This window comes from Colossoma macropomum, unplaced genomic scaffold (assembly GCF_904425465.1).
Source record: "Colossoma macropomum unplaced genomic scaffold, Colossoma_macropomum, whole genome shotgun sequence".
NCBI classification, from domain to species: Eukaryota; Metazoa; Chordata; class Actinopteri; order Characiformes; family Serrasalmidae; genus Colossoma; species Colossoma macropomum.
Genome location: NW_023494789.1, coordinates 260,001 through 282,500, shown reverse-complemented (window position 1 = coordinate 282,500; position 22,500 = coordinate 260,001). Strand labels below are relative to the sequence as shown.

Here is a 22,500-nt window from a genome sequence, read left to right as displayed (position 1 = left end):
AAATCAGAGGTGTCGAGTCATGTTTCTCAGTTCTTCAGATCACGTCATATGTCTTTACACATTTAGATCACATGCACAGCCTCAAAAAGAGGGCCTGACTCGATGTTTAGGTCTCAAATGCAAAATTAACGATATGATAATAGCAGATCATTCACTTGCGTCATCAGAAGACGTGTCCCTCACTGAGTTTGACTGGGTTCTCTTTAAACACTCTTTCAATGTGCTCACAATCATCAGACTCATCTGCTCTGGGAAGGGTTCTCCTGCATGGTGCCTGCGACTACACATGAACAGAGGTCTTCACACACCCAAAGCTTAAATGTGTAGTTTTCAAAAAGGAAGTTCATCTACAGCAACGGATCATTAGCAGTTTCCACACAGTAGAAACCAGCACATCCACTATGCACCACAGACATCTTCCAACAGACGCAGCAGCTACCAGATTAATGCTGCATCCACAAGTTGGCAGTAAATGGACAAACTGGATATTCCATTGTTTTTGATGGAATATGGCTGATGGACTGTGCTTGCCGATAACTCTATCACTGCCAGTGGCAACATTCCCCGGACCGCAGCAGAATCAACAGCTCAATTTTCCCAACTTTTGCCATCGACCGCGGCAGTGAAATAAACCGGATATTTTTTGGGAGCCATGGATGCCAAAGGTCTCATTGTTGAATTTGAGATGAACCCAGAATTATAAAACCTTAAATCAACAACCTAGACTGCTAAAACCCTCATCTGTTTACTATCCATTTCTCGCCGGTACTGCGGTCACCATGCCAACATTTGTGTGGCTTCGTGCCGCCGTCAGTTCTGTCTGTCACTATGTGGCTTGGAATAATGTTTCTACACAACCGTGAATGTAGAATTAATGTGTTAAGGTCCGGAAATCACCAAACTCTGCAGCTACACTCATTGGTCACTTTATCAGAAACACATACCATCCATGTGCACTTTGTAGGTTTACAATAACAGACCGTGGCCCATCTCAGCCCCGTCTACCCCATCCATCAATGGACTGGAGCATGTAGGTCAGAGCTGGGGAGACAGAGGGACTCCCTGCATCTCATATGATGTGCAAAACAACTGATTTGAATAGTGGAAATGGGTGAGGAAGGAAATGCCCACTGTTCAAGGCTAAAGTGTCACTCAGAGGGAGACAGAAACAGCTGCATACTGTACCTTATTGCAGTACAACATCCAAACCTCGTACAGTCTCTCGCTGGATGCCATTCTGCAGGCACGCAGGGACAGCAATGACACACCAGGTTAGTGCCCCCGCTTCCACATCGCGTACAGAATTTCAGACTGAAGACAGGTGAGTAGATGCCTCATCCGGGGATTAGAATCCCAGATCCGCCGGATATTTCCCAGTATGAAGGTTCCTGGTGGCAGGAAGCTGTGTGCTGTGTGCAATACCACATGCCCTGCTTGGGGTCAGAATTTGACCTCTTCCTGTCCGTTTAAGGCTAATATTTTCCTTTTTCTGTCCGTCTGTCCCCTTCTTCCCTCGGACTGCACAACTGGAGGAGAAGCTGTCAGCTCTGCAGAGAACAAGAGAACACAAAACACCAGCTACATCATCATCAGCGCTGCGTTTCACCTGGACAGAGAAACATTCCACACTCAAACCCAGCGGACTGAGCCAATGTGGACTCGAGTCCCGAGTCACAGGTAGACTCTGACTGAGTCAGGCTCCTCACCCCAAACCACACTGCTCTACATGGTCATAAACAGCGGAAAGTAGCTGATGATGAAACTCGGTCGAGGTGGCACTTTTGTTTTCCACATTACTGACCACTCGACCACCTGCTAAAGCCCCCCAGACTCGCGCTGAACTTTACTAACCTCCACCTTCAGCGGCAGAAATGCCAGAAATGCGCATTAAACCACGGGAAGCGCTGCGGCAGATCCGCAGTGTTTAACGGGGTTAATGTCCGCCGTTATCGCTTCTGAGCCCTCGCGCTGAGGAGCTCCGGTTCAGAGAAACGTTAACGTAACTCACCCGCATCAGAGTCCGACAGTCCGACCGACCAGGAGTCAGTAAAACAACAGAACCGAAAGCGGCGGACAGACAGGCGGACGGAGGGGGACGAGGCTCCGCGCTGTTTTCCTCCGGAGGAGAGCAGAACCGACCGGACCGACCGAACCAACCGCAGCGCTGAGCCTGGAGCTCCGGCAGCGCCGCCAACATAAACCCTACAGCAACGCTCCTCACCGCTCACTGACGCTGCCCTGAACGCGGCTCGGACGGGCAGCGCGGCCTAAACCCGCTTCTCTCCCTCCTGGCTTTATTAATTAATTATTTTATTTATTTATTTCCTTATTTATTTATTTCCCTCATCGCTGCTTTTGCGACACTGCCCCACTCCTTTACGGTGCCTATGTGGAGCTGCGTCGTCGTCGAGAGGCGGGGCTCCGCGTCACCATGGAAATATTACAACTATTCGTTAATATTTAGTTTAATATTTATGAAATATGGACTATATTAGCGTAATTATATTCGGCGCTTTCTTTGAATAGAGTTCATTTTGAGCTTCGATTCTCTTTAAGCTGGACTTTTTTCTCTGTAAACAAAATCAGCTTTTCTTGTGTTTAGTAACTTTAATGACCGAATCGACAGTTCCGGTGATGTAACCTCCCGATTACATGTTTAAGACTAAAAATGTTTGTTTAAAATGTTTTATTTTCACCGAAATGACTCAACAGCAGAGCTGAAGTCTGTGTAACCGGATATACGACACAAATTATAAAATGATGGGATACAGCGCCACTTGCTGGTCAACAGTTGAGTTCTCCTATCAATAATGTTTTGTATTGATTGATGATATTTATTGATTTATTGGGGACTAATTTAGCCTGACTGTAGTCAAAAGATTGAACAAAAGAATAAAAGCTAATTATAACTTTTTACATTTTTAGAATATTTACAAAATATTCTGCCTCCTCATTCATTTCAGATCAGGGTGTGGAATATCTCTGTTCACCCAGAGAGAGAGAGTGAATATAAAGTACCACTCAAAAGTACAGAAACACATAAAACACCTACATTCGTAGCGAAAAGAGCCTGTTACGCTGTTCAAACCTCACCTGCATGAACTGACCCTCCTGCTGCTGCTGCATAAACTCAGTCTATCTAATTAACCGTTGCTCCGCCTGTTTTTCCCCGTTTCGTATTCTAATATTTTATACTAACGCTGTTTGCTGTCCGGTGTGGTCCAGAGGAGGATGGGTTCCCCTTCTGAGTCTTGGCTCCCCTCAGTGTTTCCTCCTTTTGCTCTTAGGGAGTTTCTCCTTGCCACTGTCGCCGTTGGCGGCGCTCATGAGGGTTGGGGGGGGGGTTAAAAAACCAACAAAGCATGTCATTTGAACAGGGGCGCCCAAACTTTTGTGTATGACTGTATTTAATGTAACTAAGTGATGTTTTGAAGCACAGCGCCACTCTCTGGTCAGAAGCTGAATTCTCCCAACAATAACTGTGGAATATTTTTTGGTTAATGATACATTAATATGGACTAATCTAGTTACAACAAGTGAATAAAGCAAATATTCATGCAGACCATGAGAATAATCTAATAATCTCTCGATATCCTCTAATCGCACTGACACGTAATATTAAATTTGAGACAGATTTTCTTACAGTTCATTCCTGTCCAGTAAGTTATGAAAACCCCTCCTTACCTTTTTAGAGGAATTCCACTGATTTGTCCAAATGTCTGCATTATTAAATGGTTAGGATGTAAACAAAGTCATTCAGAGTGCTTTGATGTAAAATGCTCTATTCCAGCAGAGTTAGAATTGTTTACAGTGGTGGTGATAGGAACCAGACGTCCATAGTTTTTAATGCCTCTAAAAGCTCCCTATTACACGAAATGGTCATGAATAAGTCTGAGATGTCAGATTGTTTTATGATGGCTTTAATATAAGCTTTTGGCCTAAAATGTATTTTTATAAGCCATTCGTGGCAGAGAGGTACATGCAAAGCACCAGAAGGCAAAATAACAACCCCTGCTTCACCACCATTGTAAAAAAAAAAAAGAAAATTGTCAGTAAATCACTCTGAATGTCCGTTTACATCTCAATGACTGAATTACACAGATTTTTAAAAAACCAGCAGAATTCCCCTTTAAGGTATTTATAAAAATGAAAATAAAACCCCTCCTCGCTCTTGTTTGTCAGTGCTGATGGTCTTTAATTCATCTGTGGGGGGTCTGCTACGGTTCATGGTTTTCCTTTAAGGTGAAACAATCCTTGGCTTGCTTTGTTGTCCCTATGTGTGTGGATTACGGGTGAATATGAACGGTGCTTGCGAGATGTTTCTTCTGTGACTGCGACGGGACAGGATTTCCTGAACAACACCGTGTTTATAATCTTGCCATCGTTTTTGCTCGAAGAACATTTTGCATAACTCATCATCACTAGAACAGCAAAACAAGAACAACAATAATCATTTGTTTACAGTTTCAACAGGACTACAAGCAGAAATCACCTTAACAGGCCATGAAGTGGACACTATCAATCATCAATGTATATATATATACATACATACATACATACATCATCTAAACCGCTTATCCTTCTGGGTCACGGTGGGGTGCTGGAGCCTATCCCAGCTGTCACTGGGCGAAGGCAGGATACACCCTGGACAGGTCGCCAGTCCATCGCAGGGCAGACAGACAAACATACACAATCACTCACACCTAGGGGCAATTCAGCACGTCCAATCAGCCTGACTGCATGTTTTTGGACTGTGGGAGGAAACCGGAGTACCCGGAGGAAACCCACGCAGACACGGGGAGAACAGGCAAACTCCACACAGAAATGACCCTGGTCACCCAGCCGGGACTTGAACCCAGGCCATTCTTGCTGTGAGGCGACAGCGCCACCGTGCCGCCCCCTGTATGTATATATGTATATATATATATATATATATATATATATATATGTCTGTGTTTACAGTTTTAAGAGGCAGCATCTACGGGTATGGGTATCACTCAGAGTCAGATCAGCCAAATCATGTTTGGTGTCTGAAGTTTGCTTCTTTAGTCTGTTAGAAATAAAGGTTCTGTTCAGGTCCATTTTCTGTTCATCAAGGTACAAACAGTGTAAATGTTCCCTCAAAGCTCCAACAGTGGTTTTAAGGTCTGATTGTGAACCTTAAATAAGTGTTTCCAGGTGAAAAGTTCGTATTTGTACCTTTTCATAACCGAATGTTTTAAACAGAACAGTAAAATAAAAGCCTGGAGACGAGACGGGGTGTGTGGAGTCAGTACAGCTCAGAACATATCATTTCAGTGGATTATGGTTCAGTTATGTTCCCTGACTAAAGGTACTGAGATGGACCACTGAGGGTTCCACCCCAGTGACAGTTTAGGACCTTTATTTCTGAGAGTGGAGTTTAGCACTGGAGCTACGAGGCTAACGTAGCTAACAAGTAACGGGAGCTTATAGCTCATCAATTAGCATGCAAACTGCATGCCTACATCATGTCAAGTCAAGAGGCTTTTATTGTCATTCCATCTATGTACAGTACACAGTGGAGCAAAATTACGTTCCTCCAGGAACAACACGGTGCAACAAGGAACAAAAAGTACAAAAGTACAAAATTACAAAGCGCGAACGTGCAGACAGTGCAAACAAAAATCAAGCTAGAAAACAAATAAATACAATAAATTAAACAGACATTAGACACAGTAAACAGACCGGACAGTGCAGCACCGACACAGCACAGATTTCTGTACATGAGGTAGTGGAATAAGGTGCAGACATATTTGACGTGATGTGATCTGTAGGTTATGTCGGATAACATACAGACACACAGCAGTTACTGGGGTAGTAAAACAAAAAATAGTAAAATCATCACACTACTATCCCAAATAGTGTTGAAGTGTTTAGTATCTCTTATAGACTTTAAACTTCAGACATCAAACATTTCTTGTCTGACTGACTACATTTCAGGTAAATTAGATTTTTTCATCAAACTGTACCTTTAATTGATCTACGTTAATTGATCTAGGTGTGAGGAGTGCTCTGATCTGCCCTAAAGGTTCCACAGTGTTCTAATGAGCTGAGGTGAGCATGTCTGCATTTCTGTGTCAATCAAGCCAAAAAGGGTGCAGATTCTGCACCAATCGAGGCGCCACTGGATCAGCGTAAGCACATAAGTCTCACCTAGGATAGGTTTTCTGCAGGTCCTCCAACTTCTTCAGTGTGTCGGGATCCACCAGCTCATCAAAGCGAGACGTCTCCAGCCTGACTACCTGCACGCTCTTACTGAGCAGTGTGAACCTGCGGCTGTCTCTCTGCTTCACCGGCAACAGATACTCATTAAAGCCCTACGCAGAGTTTAACACAAATAATAATAATAATAATAATAATAATAATAATACAAAATATCATGGACTTGCTGCAAAGTCAAGAAAACAGATTTGTGTCTGTGGAGGCTGTATGACATACTGTTATCTTTAAGCATGCAGTTTGCATGATGCTAATTGCTGGGTATCAGCCTTATGACCTTATGACTCGGAATGACTCAAGACTCAAAGTGGAGAGCTTCTGGCTGCAGACTGGACACTCTGCAGTCGGTTACTTTTCACGTGAATGGATTCATTTTGTGCCAGAATTGTATCAAATACAAATTAAATATATATCAATATACATGCTAATGGTTGGCTTGGAGCATTAGCATTTAAGTTCACTTCCATAAGCTAGAAACAAGCGAAGCATTAATAGCACCAATAAGTCCTCGCTCTGCACTTAAACTCCAGTCTTACTGGAGAAACTTGCCAGCTGAACTGACCATTTTCCTCACGGTAGCTAAACAAAGAAACAGATCTCTCCAACGGAACAGCTGTAACAGCTTCTGCCGTTACAGTACCACAGATTTTGTAATGTATTAACCTGCTGTCATTAAAAGGCTACATTACTGTCACGGTCATTTTAGATGCTCAGTGTTTAAATGGCATTAAATTTGCTGAAGAATCCATACTGACTTGTGTAGGACTCGACGTTTAGGCCTCGTCTGACTCGCCTGTACTGACCTAAATGGAGACTTGAGAGTCAAATGTCAAGACATGAGACTTATAGTTACTCACTTATTCCCACCTCTGGCTTCCATTACTTGCTGGCCACATTAGCTTCACAGCTGCAGTGCAAAACTAAAGAAGACTTAGCTGTCCTGGCTGATCGACAACATTTGTGATAAGTTTGAAAGTGTGTAGTTCTGGTTTTTGAGCACTGAAGCTCCTGTTAAAGCCTGCAGGATCTCATAGGGCAGCAACTGAGAACTGACGATGAAGTGATTCATCACGTTCTTCAACCTTAACTTACAAAAGTGCTCCCCTGGCGCAGGCTGTCAATCAGGAAGCAGGCAGATGTGGGCAGGTCAGTGGGAGGAGCTTGTGTCAGGGGGCGGGATTTGTTCTTAGAAGTGCTGATGGACAAAAACATGGCTGGTCAGTTGCACATCCTAGTGTTACACTCTTCATTAGAAACCTGTGCCTGATTCATCACTGGTCAGTTTCCGACCTTACATTATTTGGGTGGTGGGCTATTCTAAGCACAGCAGTGACACCAGCATGGTAGTGCATGCAGTTTTGGAGTTGGCGTGTATCAGACACAGTGGTCCACCACTCAAAAACTGCAGTGTAGCTCTGTGGTCAGAAACTGACCACTGATAAAGGTCTAGAGGACGACTAACGCAAATTATGCGTCAGCAGAAGCAGCTTCTCACTGTACACCAGCAATATGGAGCTGCAGTGGAGGGGTTTATAGTAAAGTGGGCAGGGAGTTAATTAAGAAATGGCCAAATTTATTTTAAAATGTCATGTGAGCAAATATAATACTATACAATAGTAAACAATACAATACATACGGTATTACTCAAATGTCTGGAATGACTGTTTTCAATAATATAACATTTATTCTGGTGCAGATACATGTCAGTGATTGTGATACGTCAGTCCTGTACATCTTCACAGTTTTTCTTTAAATAATAATTATTACAAAGCTGCTTTTTAATTTTTTATTATCTTTTATTATTCTCTATAAAATAGCCAAAATATTAAAGGGCCCATATCCAGCATTGTTCTGGCATTTTATTTTTCCCCTCTGAGGTCCATTTATAACATTTCTGTGGATTTATACACAAAAAAAGAATCACAATTCATTTTTACATGACCATTTCCAACATCTGTGTCCCCTGGAACCGACTGCTTTTGGCACTGTGGCCTTTAAGACTCATAGGTGTGAATGATCTCTGTTCTTACTGGCTGCCGTGTTTTGTGCCTTATTAAAAAAGCAGTCTGGGCTGAAACACTACTTATAACGTTAGCGTGAGTGGGCGGGGCTAAACAGCTGTAAGATGAAAAGGAGGATACTTGTGAAGAGTTGGTTTTTGTGACATCACAGAAACAAAGCCTTCAGAACGGGCTGTCTGGGCAGCTTAGTTTGTGTGTATTTACTGTATGCACTGAGGGGCGAACGCTGTGTTCTGAAACTTTAGCAATGTTTTCTACATGAAATTCTGTTACTTTAAAAATCAGCGAGGAAAAGTTGGAGCGCAATAACATGACAAGTGACAACTTTGGAACAGACGGTAAGTCAAGTACAGTAGAGTAGGGTGACGTATGAAAACTCAAAATTAAAAACATTCTCACCTCTCATCTCTCCGCTCTTCAGGGTTCCTGTTTCCATGGGCTCCTGTAAAGATGCACAGACGTTTATCTCTGTGTGTCCCAGTCTGATGAAAACGGTGTTTTAGGGGGAAAAGTCATTTTTCTTCATGGTAAATAAAGTAAATAAATGTCTCTACAACCAAAAATGCCTTTTCCCACCAAAGCCTGCAGCTTTTATCAGAATGAGTAAACAAGTTTAAAGCATATTTTTTGGTTGCTGAGGTTAAGGTCAGGTTAGGTAAGGTAGGGGGGGTTAGCCTAGGTAGGACTGGGTTAAGTTAAGCTAAGATAGGGTGGGTCCGGTTAAATTAGAGTGGATTAGGTTAAGCTAAGATAGGGTGGGTCAGGTTAAATTAGAGTGGGTTAGGCTAAGTTAGAGTGGGTTAGGCTAAATTAGAGTGGGTTAGGTTAGGTTAGATTAGGTTAGGTTAGGTTAGGTTAGAGTGGGTTAGGCTAAGTTAGAGTGGGTTAGGTTAGGTTAGAGGGGGTTAGGCTAAATTAGAGTGTGTTAGGTTAGGTTAGAGTGGGTTAGGCTAAACTAGAGTGGGTTAGGCTAAGTTAGAGTGGGTTAGGTTAGGTTAGGCTAAGTTAGAGTGGGTTAGGCTAAATTAGAGCGGGTTAGGCTAAGTTAGAGTGGGTTAGGCTAAGTTAGAGCGGGTTTGGTGAAGCCCAGTAGAATCTGACGTTTGTGTACTTCACCTGTATTCTGATGCTGTCTGATGCAGCGCTGACAGCTGCTGCTGCAAGACGTTAAATCCACCACTCTGAGAACGTCACACTGACCCTAAACAACACAGACATAACAGCAAACTGCCTTTATTCCACACATTTGTCATCACTCTGTGAATTTCAGATGGTTTGGGGACACTGTGTCTTCTTTGAGATTGAATTTGAGATGAAATCTGTGAGCTGTGGCGTCATTTCCACTGTAGCGCTGCAGAAAATGATATCTTGGCAAGTGAAAGCATTGTGAATTATTCAATACATACAATATTTCTCATTTTGAGATTGCAGTGACATATTCTAATATTATTATACTTACATCCCGAGATTTCTTGCTTGTTTTAAGCCATTTTTGGTCAAGTGAATTTATCTCACTTTATGGAGAGATAATGTTGCATGGTTTGAGAAATGTGCTGTGATGTATCAACTAGACTTAAGATGATTTTCTTGCCAAGATATTATATTTTGCAGTGAGTTCAGTCAGTATTTAATGCCATAATCAAGACCAGTAGAGTCTGAGTCAAGACCAAGACCAGGAGCAGCTCAGGCTGAAACAAGATCCAGAACCCATTAAGATTTTTTTCAGAAGACAAAAATAAAAACTTTGTTTGTAGTTCATTGTACAGTCATTGTTTATTATACATTATATTTATTAATAAGTAATACTATATTTTATAATGTATTCAGTACAATCTAACATTAAGTAATATATAGCCTAAAAATATTACTAATTATTCTTTTATTATTCTCTAAGTGCAGCTTTGTGTTGTGAGCTTGGCTTTATTTCAAAAACTTAACCTGAATATAAACCAAACATGCGTCCTTTTTATTAATAAATAATAACACACACAATAAATAATTCATACACATTCACAACTTCAAACATTCACACCTTCACAAACATTCACACCTTCACACACATTCACACCTTCACACATTCACACCTTCACACATTCACACCTTCACACACATTCACACCTTCACAAACATTCACACCTTCACAAACATTCACACCTTCACACACATTCACACCTTCACACACATTCACACCTTCACAAACATTCACACCTTCACAAACATTCACACCTTCACACACATTCACAACTTCAAACATTCACACCTTCACAAACATTCACACCTTCACACACATTCACACCTTCACAAACATTCACACCTTCACACACATTCACACCTTCACACATTCACACCTTCACACATTCACAACTTCACACACATTCACACCTTCACACATTCACAACTTCACACACATTCACACCTTCACAAACATTCACACCTTCACACACATTCACACCTTCACAAACATTCACACCTTCACACACATTCACACCTTCACACACATTCACACCTTCACACATTCACACCTTCACACATTCACACCTTCACACACATTCACACCTTCACACACATTCACACCTTCACACATTCACACCTTCACACATTCACAACTTCACACACATTCACACCTTCACACATTCACAACTTCACACACATTCACACCTTCACACATTCACAACTTCACACACATTCACACCTTCACAAACATTCACACCTTCACACACATTCACACCTTCACAAACATTCACACCTTCACAAACATTCACACCTTCACAAACATTCACACACCTTCACACCTTCACAAACATTCACACCTTCACAAACATTCACACACCTTCACACCTTCACAAACATTCACACCTTCACAAACATTCACACCTTCACACACATTCACACACACCTGTGAATAAACCTTTAGTCTTTGATGTGCTAAGTTACATCAAAACAACAGAAACACTGCAGTATATGGACTAATATTAAAGTCTACCTCTGCTATGAAGATGATGCTGCTCATCTCGTTGTTTGCCTCCTTTTCCACTATGTGTTCGAAGCGAAACTGTTCAGCCTTAGAATGTTCAGTTATGTGCTCTATGGAAGAGGAGGACCATGAAGAGAGCAGCTCCAGAGACCTGGAGTCAGACGTAAGAGTGTGTTCAGAATAGTTAGAGAAAAGCCTAACGTTAATTACAGTTATAATCATTATCAATGTATTATATTATAATAACAATAAGAAGAAGAATGTATTACTATTATTATTATTATTATTATTATTATTATTACTATCGAAAATCTAAACTAATACATGAATGACCGACACAGTGGTGGCGGTTACTTCTGCTGACAGTCATGTCTGACCTGAAGAAGTTAAAGCGATAATCCGACTCTTTCTTCAGCTGCAGATTCAGCCCGTAACCGAAGAATTCCTCCTTATCGATCACCATCAGCTCCGTCTCCTCCAGGCACACCACCGTAGCGTTTCTCCGTAAGCCTTTAATCAGAGCCACATCCTGCACAGCCAATCAGAGAAGAGCGCTGAACTTCAACATCTCTCAATAAACTCTTAAAAATGACGGCACCAAAATGTGTTTTTGGTTTGATGCCAGAGGAGAACCACTTTGAGTTCCCTAAAGAACCTTCCAGTGGTTCTATAAAGAAATGAAATGGAACAGTATGTTGTGACTAATTAAATGAACATCTGATTAAATGTGAAACATTTATTATGCCGGTAAGATAATTATTAGGATATACAAACATCTGGGCTGAAATGCTTGAAATATAGTTGATGTCTGTATAGTTGATGAAAAATAAACATGATAGAATAATAAACAAATAGAAAAATCTTCACTTAGATGTGTCCAAAGTTTTGACCGGGACTTTTAAACTACAGTCATACATTTCCTTTGTAGTTTATTACTCTCTGTATGTTGCATTGTTTACGTCACTCTCTGCAGACACTGACCCCGAAGCTCATGCCCTTTTTAATGATGATGGGCTCTTTGTCCACAAAAGCGCTGCTTCCGTCTTTGTCTTTCGTCACAGCCAGCAGTCCAGACAAGACGAAATAGAAGCTGTGTCCAGTATCGCCTCTTCTTATTACCACTCTACGCTTTCCCAGCCTGGACACAAACCAAAGGGTCAGTGCTTACTGACCACTGCAGTTCTATATGAAAGAAATAGTTAAAAATTCCACAATTTACCCCAAATATAGTTGATCAGCTGAGACATGTTTGGTGTCTTAGCGTCTTTAGCTCTGCACTGGAGCTACGAGGCTAATGTAGCTAACAACTAATGAAACCCACCCACAGGTGTCTGAGCGGTGGAGCCAGGGGAGCAGGTGCACCTCCACTGTTATTAGAGGGGTGTAAACAGACACGTCTGCTCCTCACTTTCACATAGAACAGACATTTGACTTCCGGGAGGAATAAGTGCAGTTTACAGTTTTAACTTGTAAGTTATACTTGTATTTGAGTTGAAATATTAAAGTATTTAGGTTTGTATTTGAGTTGAAATATTAAAGTATTTAAGTTTGTATTTGAGTTGAAATATTAAAGTATTTAAGTTTGTATTTTTTTCAGCCTCCCATAAAACAAAACTGTCCCGTGAGAAGGTCAGTCGAATGTTGCTGAGATATTTAAACAGGAAGGCCCAACACAACACATTCCCACCAGCTAGAGAAGAACAATCACGTGTTTTGACTTCTTAAGATTTTATGTCAAAATTACAGTTTATTTTCTCAAGATTTTTACTGATTATGATAAATTACAGGTTTATTTTCTTGAGATTTTGACTGTATTGAAATAATTGGTTATTTTCCCAAAATCTTGACTGATTAATTTAAAATTATATGTTACTGTTTTTCTCTGAAAATCAGGCTCCCATGATCGCACCAATGAGCATCCGCCAAACTGCATCCCAATATCATCACTCTCAAGCAACCATGTAATCTCAGATACACGTGTGTGTGAAATAGTGCTGGGCGATATGACCTCAAATCAATATCACAATATCACGATTAATGGAATATTTTACCTCGATTACGATTAATGTTTTTGTTTTTTTGTTTGTTTGTTTTTTAGCCCTCATAGTTCACTGATGAGGTCTGTACTGTAAATATGTTCTGCATATCTTAATGTAAATGGTCTGAATTCACGTGGCTTTTACGTCAATCCAACTCAACATTCGTCATAATTTCACGCTGCTGAGACTCAAAAATTAGAAGAGACTCATCAGAACCCTCCGTGTTTGAAGAGGTTTCTAAAGAGATGTCCGAGCGCAGCCGCAGGAGAACGAGGCCGCAGGAGAACGAGGCTGCAGCGTCAAAGAACAGTTAAAAGTCTGAAAGCAGAGTTTAAAGATTCCGAGGACGCGAACCAAAGAAGTGACCGCGCCCTTTTTACGGCTCGAACACATTCTGGGTGATGAGCCCAGCTGTCAGTCAGTGAAGCTTCATGATGGCTCCTGTGATGCTGGTGAAGATGAAGCTGATCCTCCGGGAGCGACTGGCGTTCGCTGGCGGTCGTGATCGTTTACCTCTGGATGAGCCGTGAAGCAGCGTGACGCTCTGTTCTTTTGTGCATGCGGGTCAGTTTAGGAGCTGATCTGTTCAGACTGATGATACAGATCACATTTAAAAGATAATCTGAACAGACAAACATAAAAAATCAGATTCGGGCCACTTCTACCCGCTACCTGAACGCAGCCTTAGCTTCCATGTCACAGGAGTGGTGGAGTCGCGTGACGAGGACAGTACATGAACACTCAGAGTGGGGAAAGGATTAACAGAATTAAAAATAAAAATCTAAATAACCGACAAGGGCCAGATTACGTCGATTAGAGGTCCTGAATGTCGGTTTCGATTAATCGCCCAGCCTTGTATGAAATACTGTTGTCTCTGGAAATGAACAAAAGGGCATCACAGAGCTGAAAACAGTAGTAGCGGTCATCCGTCCTGAAGCCTGGATTCTCTCTACGAAGCTGATTTCAGACTCCAGGCATGTCCGACTGGCTGACTATGTGGAGTAAAGAGGACGTTGTGGACGTTTCATTTCTCTGAACTACGCTCTCAGCATCATGAGAGAAGCTTTAAAAATACCCCTGAATCTGCAGCAGAGCTTCTACATCAGCTAGACAGAACGATGGCTGGACCTTTGGTATCGGACCACTCTGGCCAGCAGGAGCTGCACAGCGTCGCTGTGGTGACGGAAGACGTTCAAAGAGGTCATCATGCTGTGAAGGAGACGTACTTCATCCTCAGAACGGCAGTCTGGACGCTTCTGCATGATCTCCACCAACATGAGGGGGATCTGGTCCTGCAGGAGAGACAAACACTGACCGTTACCCTACTCACACATTCACACCAGTCTAATTATTACATACATCACCATTCAGAACGTTCGCAATAATAAAGTACAATATTAAAGGATTACATGAACGTCCTGTTCAACTTCAGCACGTTTTAAATACTTAATAAATAAAAAATAATAAAAATAACAAAAATGAACAAACATTAGATGTCAAAGATGAACAGAACTGAGAAAGCTGCATAGCACTGAAAATGGAAATAGCATGAGCTCAATATCCAGAATGAAGTACCAATAAAATATGAAGTTCAAGTAAAATTAATATACAGATTATGTATAATTCATATTGAGAATGAATTTGTAATAAAATGAATATCCAAACTGAAGTTATGATGTAATGAACATTCAAAATGAAGCTATTAGCTGTAATAAATTTCCAAACTGAAACTACAAGAAAAGAAACATTAATTAAAATTAATAATCAGAATGAAGTTATTATAAAATCAATTTCCAAACTGAAGTTATAAGGAAGTGGACATTAATGTAAATATGAATATGGATATAGATATTAACATTAATGAAATGAGAATTAGGTTATAAATGAACATCTGGACTGAAATGTCCAAAATATCTAGAACAAAATTACCCAGAATAAAAATTAATATGATAAAATGATGAGAAATTACTAAGAGTAGTTAATTACAACATATTAACCTACTGAAAAATATCTGATATGTATATTGTTTAGTTTGTAATGTTGATTTTAAAAATAATAAGTTACTTTTGAATAAAATAACAACCATTCATACGAGAAGTGATTCCAAACTTTTCAAGATAACCAACTGACACCAAATTCATATTTCATTCAACATAAAAACAGAACACACAGCAACTCAGTATGAATTCAAACACAACTACCTTCATCTCTGAGTCATGAGAAATAATACCTTATAAAAATATGAAGCTCTGCAGATGAACTGAAAGTGTTAAACGTACCTCTGTCACTTTGAAGCAGTTCACGTCCAAAGCCAGGCCTTTGTACTGCACAAGAAACATTCATGGGATTTATTACACTATAATACATAATCAAATAAATAATTTACATTCTTATCATTTATAATTAACATTCTTATTTATATCTCGAATGTTTATGGTCATGCCCTGTGATGTCCAGGTTTCCTACCTTCCACCCACTGACCGCTGGGATAGGCTAAATATACTAATACTAAAATGAGTTAAACAGTAAAAATAAACGATAAACAGAAGAGCAGTATAAAGTTATTTAGACACTTCAGTAAACAAAGCTGGTGTGGAAAAATCTCCCTGCAGGTTTCTCTGAATGCTGAAAACTGAAAGTTAAACTCCTGAAAAGAATAAAAGCTGCGATGGAGGCAAATAGTGGACACAATGAATTCAGAGAGATTTGATCATATATTTAGTTGTTGAGGCTTCAGTGCAACACGATGTTAAATACGTGTTTTATTTTTACGCTGTTTAGACTGGAAACTAAATAAATGAAAGGGGGGTCTCTGACTTTTACACAGCTCTGTATTCAGCTCTGTCAAACACTGGGAGATATATGGTCATATATAAGTTATTCATCATCATCTTATTTTGGAAATTCTCTCTCTCTCACACAGACACACACACACACACACACACACACACACACACACACACACACACACCTTGGCAGCACCCTGGGCAAGTTCTCCCAGCAGCTTCTCCATGCAGTAGGGATTGTTGGAGCCGGACATCAAGCAGCGGCAGACGCGGCACATGAGGACCACGCGGCGAGCAGCCTCTCTGAAACTGAGTGTGGTGGAGACGCCCTGACTCCCCACCTGCAGCTCACACAGGGATCAATCGCTGTGATTCATTTTAACCCCTTAAACTCTGAGACTCTGTATGTGGATCAGTTTAACGTCTCACTAAAGTCTATCTCTGCACACTTCAACACACGAGGTGAATTTCTGCTGTGCAGTTTGAGCGGATTATTATCATTACTGTTCCAACAGAGCAACACCAGCTAATACAGAGCGCACCTTCTGACCTTTTACCAACAAGAAAAGCATAAAACTAAAAACAATGAACACCTGTGTTCGGCTGGTGTTGCAGTCCATCACAGGTCACTTCACAGCTTCAAATCCCAACTAGAGCAAAATCACACTCATTACATCAGACAGTCCTTTACCTTTTCAAATGTAAACACATTCAAAAAACATCACAGACATGTAACGTTCCGTTACTCGATGACATCACTCTCAGCTTCATCACAGTGATCGCTAAACCCCTCCCCTACACCGAAACCCATAATTAGTGTGTATACATGCACTGAATAATCCGATCATAATCGGATTTCTGCGGTTATCCGATTATTCAAATGGTCATGTAAACACTGTACTCTGATCTAGAAATCCGATTAAGAAATCAGATAAAGAGGCTGGATTTTAGCTCAGTAATCAGATTTCTCAGTGCATGTAAACTCTTATTCTGATTTCTATCGGATGTCTCAGTCTGCGCAAGATCAGACGGTGGATGTCGCGAGACTCAGCAAAACACTGTTGGAGCGGCGCTGAAACCAAACAGGAAATAAAGGATCTGAATATTCTTCGTCTTCTAGACGATGTGTGCTCATATTTTCTGGTAAAGCAGCGCGATGTTTAAAAAAAAGTCGCAGTATGAAGTTTGAGTTTTACATTATGTTCACGTCACGTCTTCTTCTCTGAGTTTATTGGCTGGTTGTAAAGCAGAAATCTGATCACTATCTGACTCATGTAAACCCAGAGTTTCCCATTATCTGATTACTCAAGTGCAGGTAAACATGTTGATCGTATTACTGACAAAATCTGATTTTCTGCAGTCATTGGATTGTTGAGCGCATGTAAACACACTCAGTGAGAGCATGGACTTCTTTGTGTTTACTCTCATGTTAAACCTCCTAATGGAAGTGTAGTAACACACTGTTTCTTGTATAATTCCTGATAAATCTAGTTAAAATCAAGTTAATTATGACTGTGTTGCATCCAAAACCACAGACTACCGTCCTAATAGTACGTTAAAACTAGTACATCAACAGTAGTCCATCAGCAGGCGACTTTGGACGCTACAGACTGAAGCGTCCTTAGCAGTTTTGTTGTTTTTTTCTTAATAGGCCCTTTTCACAAGAAACGGAAGTGTGTAAACGCTGGTAAAACAAGTTCCTCTACCGCCTTATGGACAGTTACTAACCTCAGAAATAACCTCAGAAAAAAAAGAACTTTAAAGCACCGCTGCATTCAGTGTAGCATCAGTCAGCAGTGCTGAAATGCAGACACAGAGGTTCTTTAACTCCGTATGACAGTTTATTCCTTTATTAATTGCGTAAACTCGTTTTCCTCTGATCATCAGCTGACAAACCACTGAAACTGAGATGAGGCTGTTTTTCCTCAAGCTCTAACACTTGAGTGAGCTGAACACGCTCAACTCGGCATCATCGCTGTTGTAATTGCTTTAGTTGAAGCAGCGTCACCTGCAACAACTTCCTGCAGAAAAAATGCGGAAATCTGAAAAAAGGCATATTAACTCTTTTTTTTTTTATTATTATTATTATTTTTTTTTAGCGTAATGTTACTTTTGTGTCATTGTATATTTTGCAAGTCCTTCCAAATGTTTCTCTGGTCTTATCCATTTCTTCATTACTGTATATTATTGTTTTTAATTCATTTTTAAATAACATTTTGCTTTGTTTATTCAAAATATGCAAAGTGTCAACAGCAAAATCTAGGCACTTGTAGCAGACTTTGAAATATTACATGTATTACAGTTTAAACAGAAAAATCTGCACACAGCTAAAATTAAGTGTTTGTATTGGTTGAACTGCAGATGAAACGCAGTGAGTGTGTTTGGTGATGTGACTGGTGATGCGACTGGTGATAGTGATTGTGATAGTGATTGTGATGTCCCATAGATTTAGTCTGCTTCAGGTATCTGGCTAAATAAGTCAGATAAAAAGTCTGTCTAGCTATCAAAGTCTTTCTTTGGTCACTGTTTCATTTATGGCTAAAACAAACAATGAACTTACATTAACATGAAGCCATTGTTGGTCATGTCTGCTTAAGCGACTTTACGGTGTTTTGTAAGAGCTTCCAACCAAATATTTTCTAATTAAATGATGTAAATTTAATCTAAAACTTCTGTGTAAAAAGGATTAATGTAAACTCAATCTACCTGAGGGGACCCCTGGTGGTCTGGACCCCCATGTGAGCAAAGGGCAGGGCTGGCTCTGGACTACAGAAGGCTCTAGACAGGATTTTACTGCAACCTGCCACAGGTGGACCTGACCAACTCATCTTAGGCTACGTTCACACAGCAGGTAAAAGTGGCCCAAATCTGATTTTCTCACGAAATCCAATTTTTTTGTTTGGCTGTTCAGATTATCTTTTAAATGTGATCTGTATGCGACATCAGTCTGAACAGATCAGCTCCTAAACCAACCCGCATGCGCAAAAGAACAGAGCGTCTCGTGGCGGCTCGTCCAGAGGTAAACATGACGGCCAGCGAATGCCAGTCGCTCCTGCAGGGTTCAGTTTCGTCTTCGCCAGCATCACAGGAGCGAATATAAAGTTCCAGTGGTTGACAGCTGGACTCTTCACCCACAGTGTGCCTTAGGCTACGTTCACACAGCAGGTAAAAGTGGCCCAAATCTGATCTTTTTCCTCAAATGTGACACAGATGTGTGTCTGTGTGTCAGTGTGAACAGATAAACACACTGAATCTGATATTTTCAATTCCGATTTGAGACGCTTTCATATGTGGTACTGAAATCCGAAACGTATCCGATCTGCGGCAATGCGACTCACAGCCAGATTGGAATTTTGCGTCAGTCCAACTCGGCATTCGTCATAATTCCGCGCTGCTGAGACTCATAATCATTTAGTCTGATGTTACTGTACTAAAACATTAGGAGAGACTCATCAGACCGCTCCGTGTTTGAAGAGGTTTAGAACGAACCGGCCGAGCGCGGCCGGAGGAGCCCGAGGCTGCAGCGTCAGAGACCAGTTTAAAGAATCGGAGGACGCGAACCAAAGAAGTGACCGTGGGTGGATAACGCGCCCTTTTACAGCGAACTCGAACACACTGTGGGTGATGAGCTGTGCAACTTACTAGTGACCTGGAATTCTGTGACATCCAGGGTTCAAAGTGTGGCGGAAGTTGCGAGGTTGTATTGATGGGGCAGTCGTGGAAGGTTGCCAGTTCGATCCCCTGAGCCGACAGTATGTGACCAAAGTGCCCTTGAGCAAGACACCTAACCCCCAACTGCTCCCTGGGCATTGTGGATAAGGCTGCCCACCGCTCTGTGCAGGTGTGCTCACTGCCCCCTAGTGTGTGTGTTCACTAGTGTGCAGGTGATGTTTTACTGCACAGGTGGGTTAAATGCAGAGGTCTAATTCCTCTGTGTGCAAACACAGTTGGTCAATGGTTCTGAATATTGGTGACTTGACGATTGACTTTTCACAGTATATTTTTGTGAGGTTGCAGTTTTTCAACGTATTATTAGGCAGGAATCTTTTAACGCTATATCAGTATCAATGAATTTTACTATCAATGACGCGAACAAGAAAACACAGCAAGTAGGCCTAAATGTCTACCATTTCTCAGTTAATTAAAGGAAGAATATTAGATAGTAAAAAATGAGTCATCAGCAGACGGGTATGTTGGATCCCATAGAAAGTACAACCAAATTCAGTTTGTCTGAAAAATCCAGTTATACAGTGTGATTCAAAAAGATTGATTATTTTGATATTTTTATTGATATTGATTGATATTTTTACAACCGTGAGGCGCCTAGGAACCAATCACAATCCAATTGAAAGAGGTCATAGAGTGTCTGACTGTCAGTGGAAGATGGCTCCCCCTTCAGTCTGTGAGGAGATGAGACCCCTGAGCAGAAAGCGTTCTGCGTTCTCCACTTCAATAAGAGTGAATCCGTCATAACTGTGCAGCGTGATTTTCGTGGGCAGTGAAGCTCCAACAACACAGTGTAAAGGGGAACTGCAGAGCTCCAACCATGGAGAAAAATAAAAATCAAATGGAGATCTTGTTTTTTTGGTCGTTATGCAAGTCTACTTAAGATTCCTTAACGAACTGATGCCATTGGAGGTGAGTGTACAGTGTTGATTGGTGAGGTATAAACTATTTCTTAGCTTTGTTACCCTCAGAGTTCCAGTCGAACTGACCTCTGTGGAAACGGCACATCATAACAACCACAAAATGACAGTAGAACATTTTTTAAGAAAATGGGTAAGAATATATTTATTATACATCTAAATGGCTCAAACAGCTAACATAAAAAAAACATAAAGTGACTCTGGTAAATAGGGAGTCGATCACAGTTAAAACTGTTTAGTTCCTCAACAGTATGAAGGCGCTATTGACCCCGCCTCCAGGGCCGGAGGCAGAGTGTGAGGCAGTGTTGGGCAGACAGGTTTACAGCACAGCATCCAGGGACTGATCTGGTGTTTCACAGGGTTTTCTTATATGAGGTTCTGACTTCTTCACAGGGAGCAGAAGGAGGCTTTGGAGATCCCGTTAACGCGCACACACACACACACGCACACGCACACGCACACGCACACACACATACCCACACACACACACACACAAAGAGTTGCCAGTTTATTAGGTACGACCCTAATTGGCCGTTTTATCACAAACACTTAGCATATAAGTGAACAGTTACAGGCTGTAGCCCAACTGCTGATGCACAACTGATCAGCCACTGTCCACCACCGCTGACCAGATGTTATTTAGGTAGTGGATCATTCTCAGCACAGCTGTGACACCGACATGATGGTGTGTGTGGTGCTGGTATGAGTGTATCAGACACAGTGGTGTTGCTGGATTTTTCACACAAATGTATTCAGTCAAGAGCAGCTCTGGGGTCATAAGCTGACCATGATAAAGGGCCAAAGGATGGCTAACAGAAACTGAGCATCAGCTGATCTGTAGCTGCTAATTATGCTTTTACAGTATGATGGTATAGGGCAAACTGGATAGTCCATTGTTTTAAATAGAGCAGAGACAGAAAATTCTTCACCATCATTGGCGACAGCAGCGCTTCTGTTTTGGAAAGCCAAAGATGCCCAGATGTGCAGAATTATACAACAAAAACTTGTACAAGACTAGAACCTGTTTTTTCTACATTAAATAAAGAATTGAGTTAAAGTCAAATCAAGCTCTACTCTGATAATCATCTATTGTTGTTTCTGATGTTGTCACCATGGCAACATTTCCACACGGCGGATGGGTGCGTACTGCTGGCATGGAATAACGATTTTCACCTCCAAAGGAGGTAAATACAGCATAACTGTACACTAACAAGGTAGAGCAATACAATTAATTGTATGTTATATAATTATAAAGTGTTTCTAATAAAGTGACCAGTACGAGTACACGGTGTGTAGGAACCCCAGCAACACCACATCACCTGATACACTCATATCACCTCCACACACACTACCACTCTACAGTCGTATGCAAAAGTTTGAACATCACTGATCAAATGACGTTTTGCCGTTTTTCTACAGAGAATTTAAATATGGCATTTTCTGCAAATCTTAGTGCACAATTTCATAATTAACATTAATAAAACAACAAAACATCATTAAATGTGCTGTAACATTTCTATCTGCCACATTTTATGTTCATATGGTAAATTCAGTACATAAACAGTAAGTTCTCTGTAGAGCGTGTTGGCATATTTTCATTTAGAAAATCAATAAAACCTGCACAAACTTTTACATGTGACCGTATCACCATATCAGCATCGCTGCTGTGCTAAGAATGGTCCACTGCTCACATGTAATATGGTCAGTGGTGGTTCCCTGTCTCTTGGTGGTGTTGAGGGCAGCCGACTACAAAGTGCACCAATATGGTGGGTGTTTCTGATAAAATGGCCGTAT

The 22,500-nt window shown here is 41.1% G+C and overlaps 2 protein-coding genes across 4 annotated transcripts in view; both read right to left on the bottom strand.

Annotated features, from left to right (window-relative positions):
• nbeal1 (neurobeachin-like 1) overlaps nt 1-2,460 on the bottom strand; it is a 114,181-nt gene extending 111,721 nt beyond the window's left edge. For 2 of the 3 annotated variants that reach the window (XM_036569764.1, XM_036569766.1), the window contains exons 1-2: nt 2,009-2,460; nt 1,186-1,547 (exon numbers count right to left, since the gene is read on the bottom strand). In XM_036569764.1, the coding sequence (XP_036425657.1) occupies nt 1,186-1,236 (51 nt within the window). In that variant the 5' untranslated portion in view covers nt 1,237-1,547; nt 2,009-2,460. Of the gene's footprint in view, nt 1-1,185; nt 1,548-1,851; nt 1,967-2,008 lie in introns of those variants that run through there. The other variant, XM_036569765.1, reaches the window with a different exon arrangement.
• Nucleotides 2,461-20,827: 18,367 nt separating this feature from the next.
• The window catches only part of stradb (STE20 related adaptor beta), a 17,993-nt gene continuing 16,320 nt past the window's right edge, over nt 20,828-22,500 (bottom strand). Inside the window, exon 13 of the mRNA XM_036569761.1 lies at nt 20,828-22,500. This exon is cut by the window's right edge and continues 787 nt beyond it. The gene's annotated coding sequence lies outside the window, so the exon portion shown is untranslated.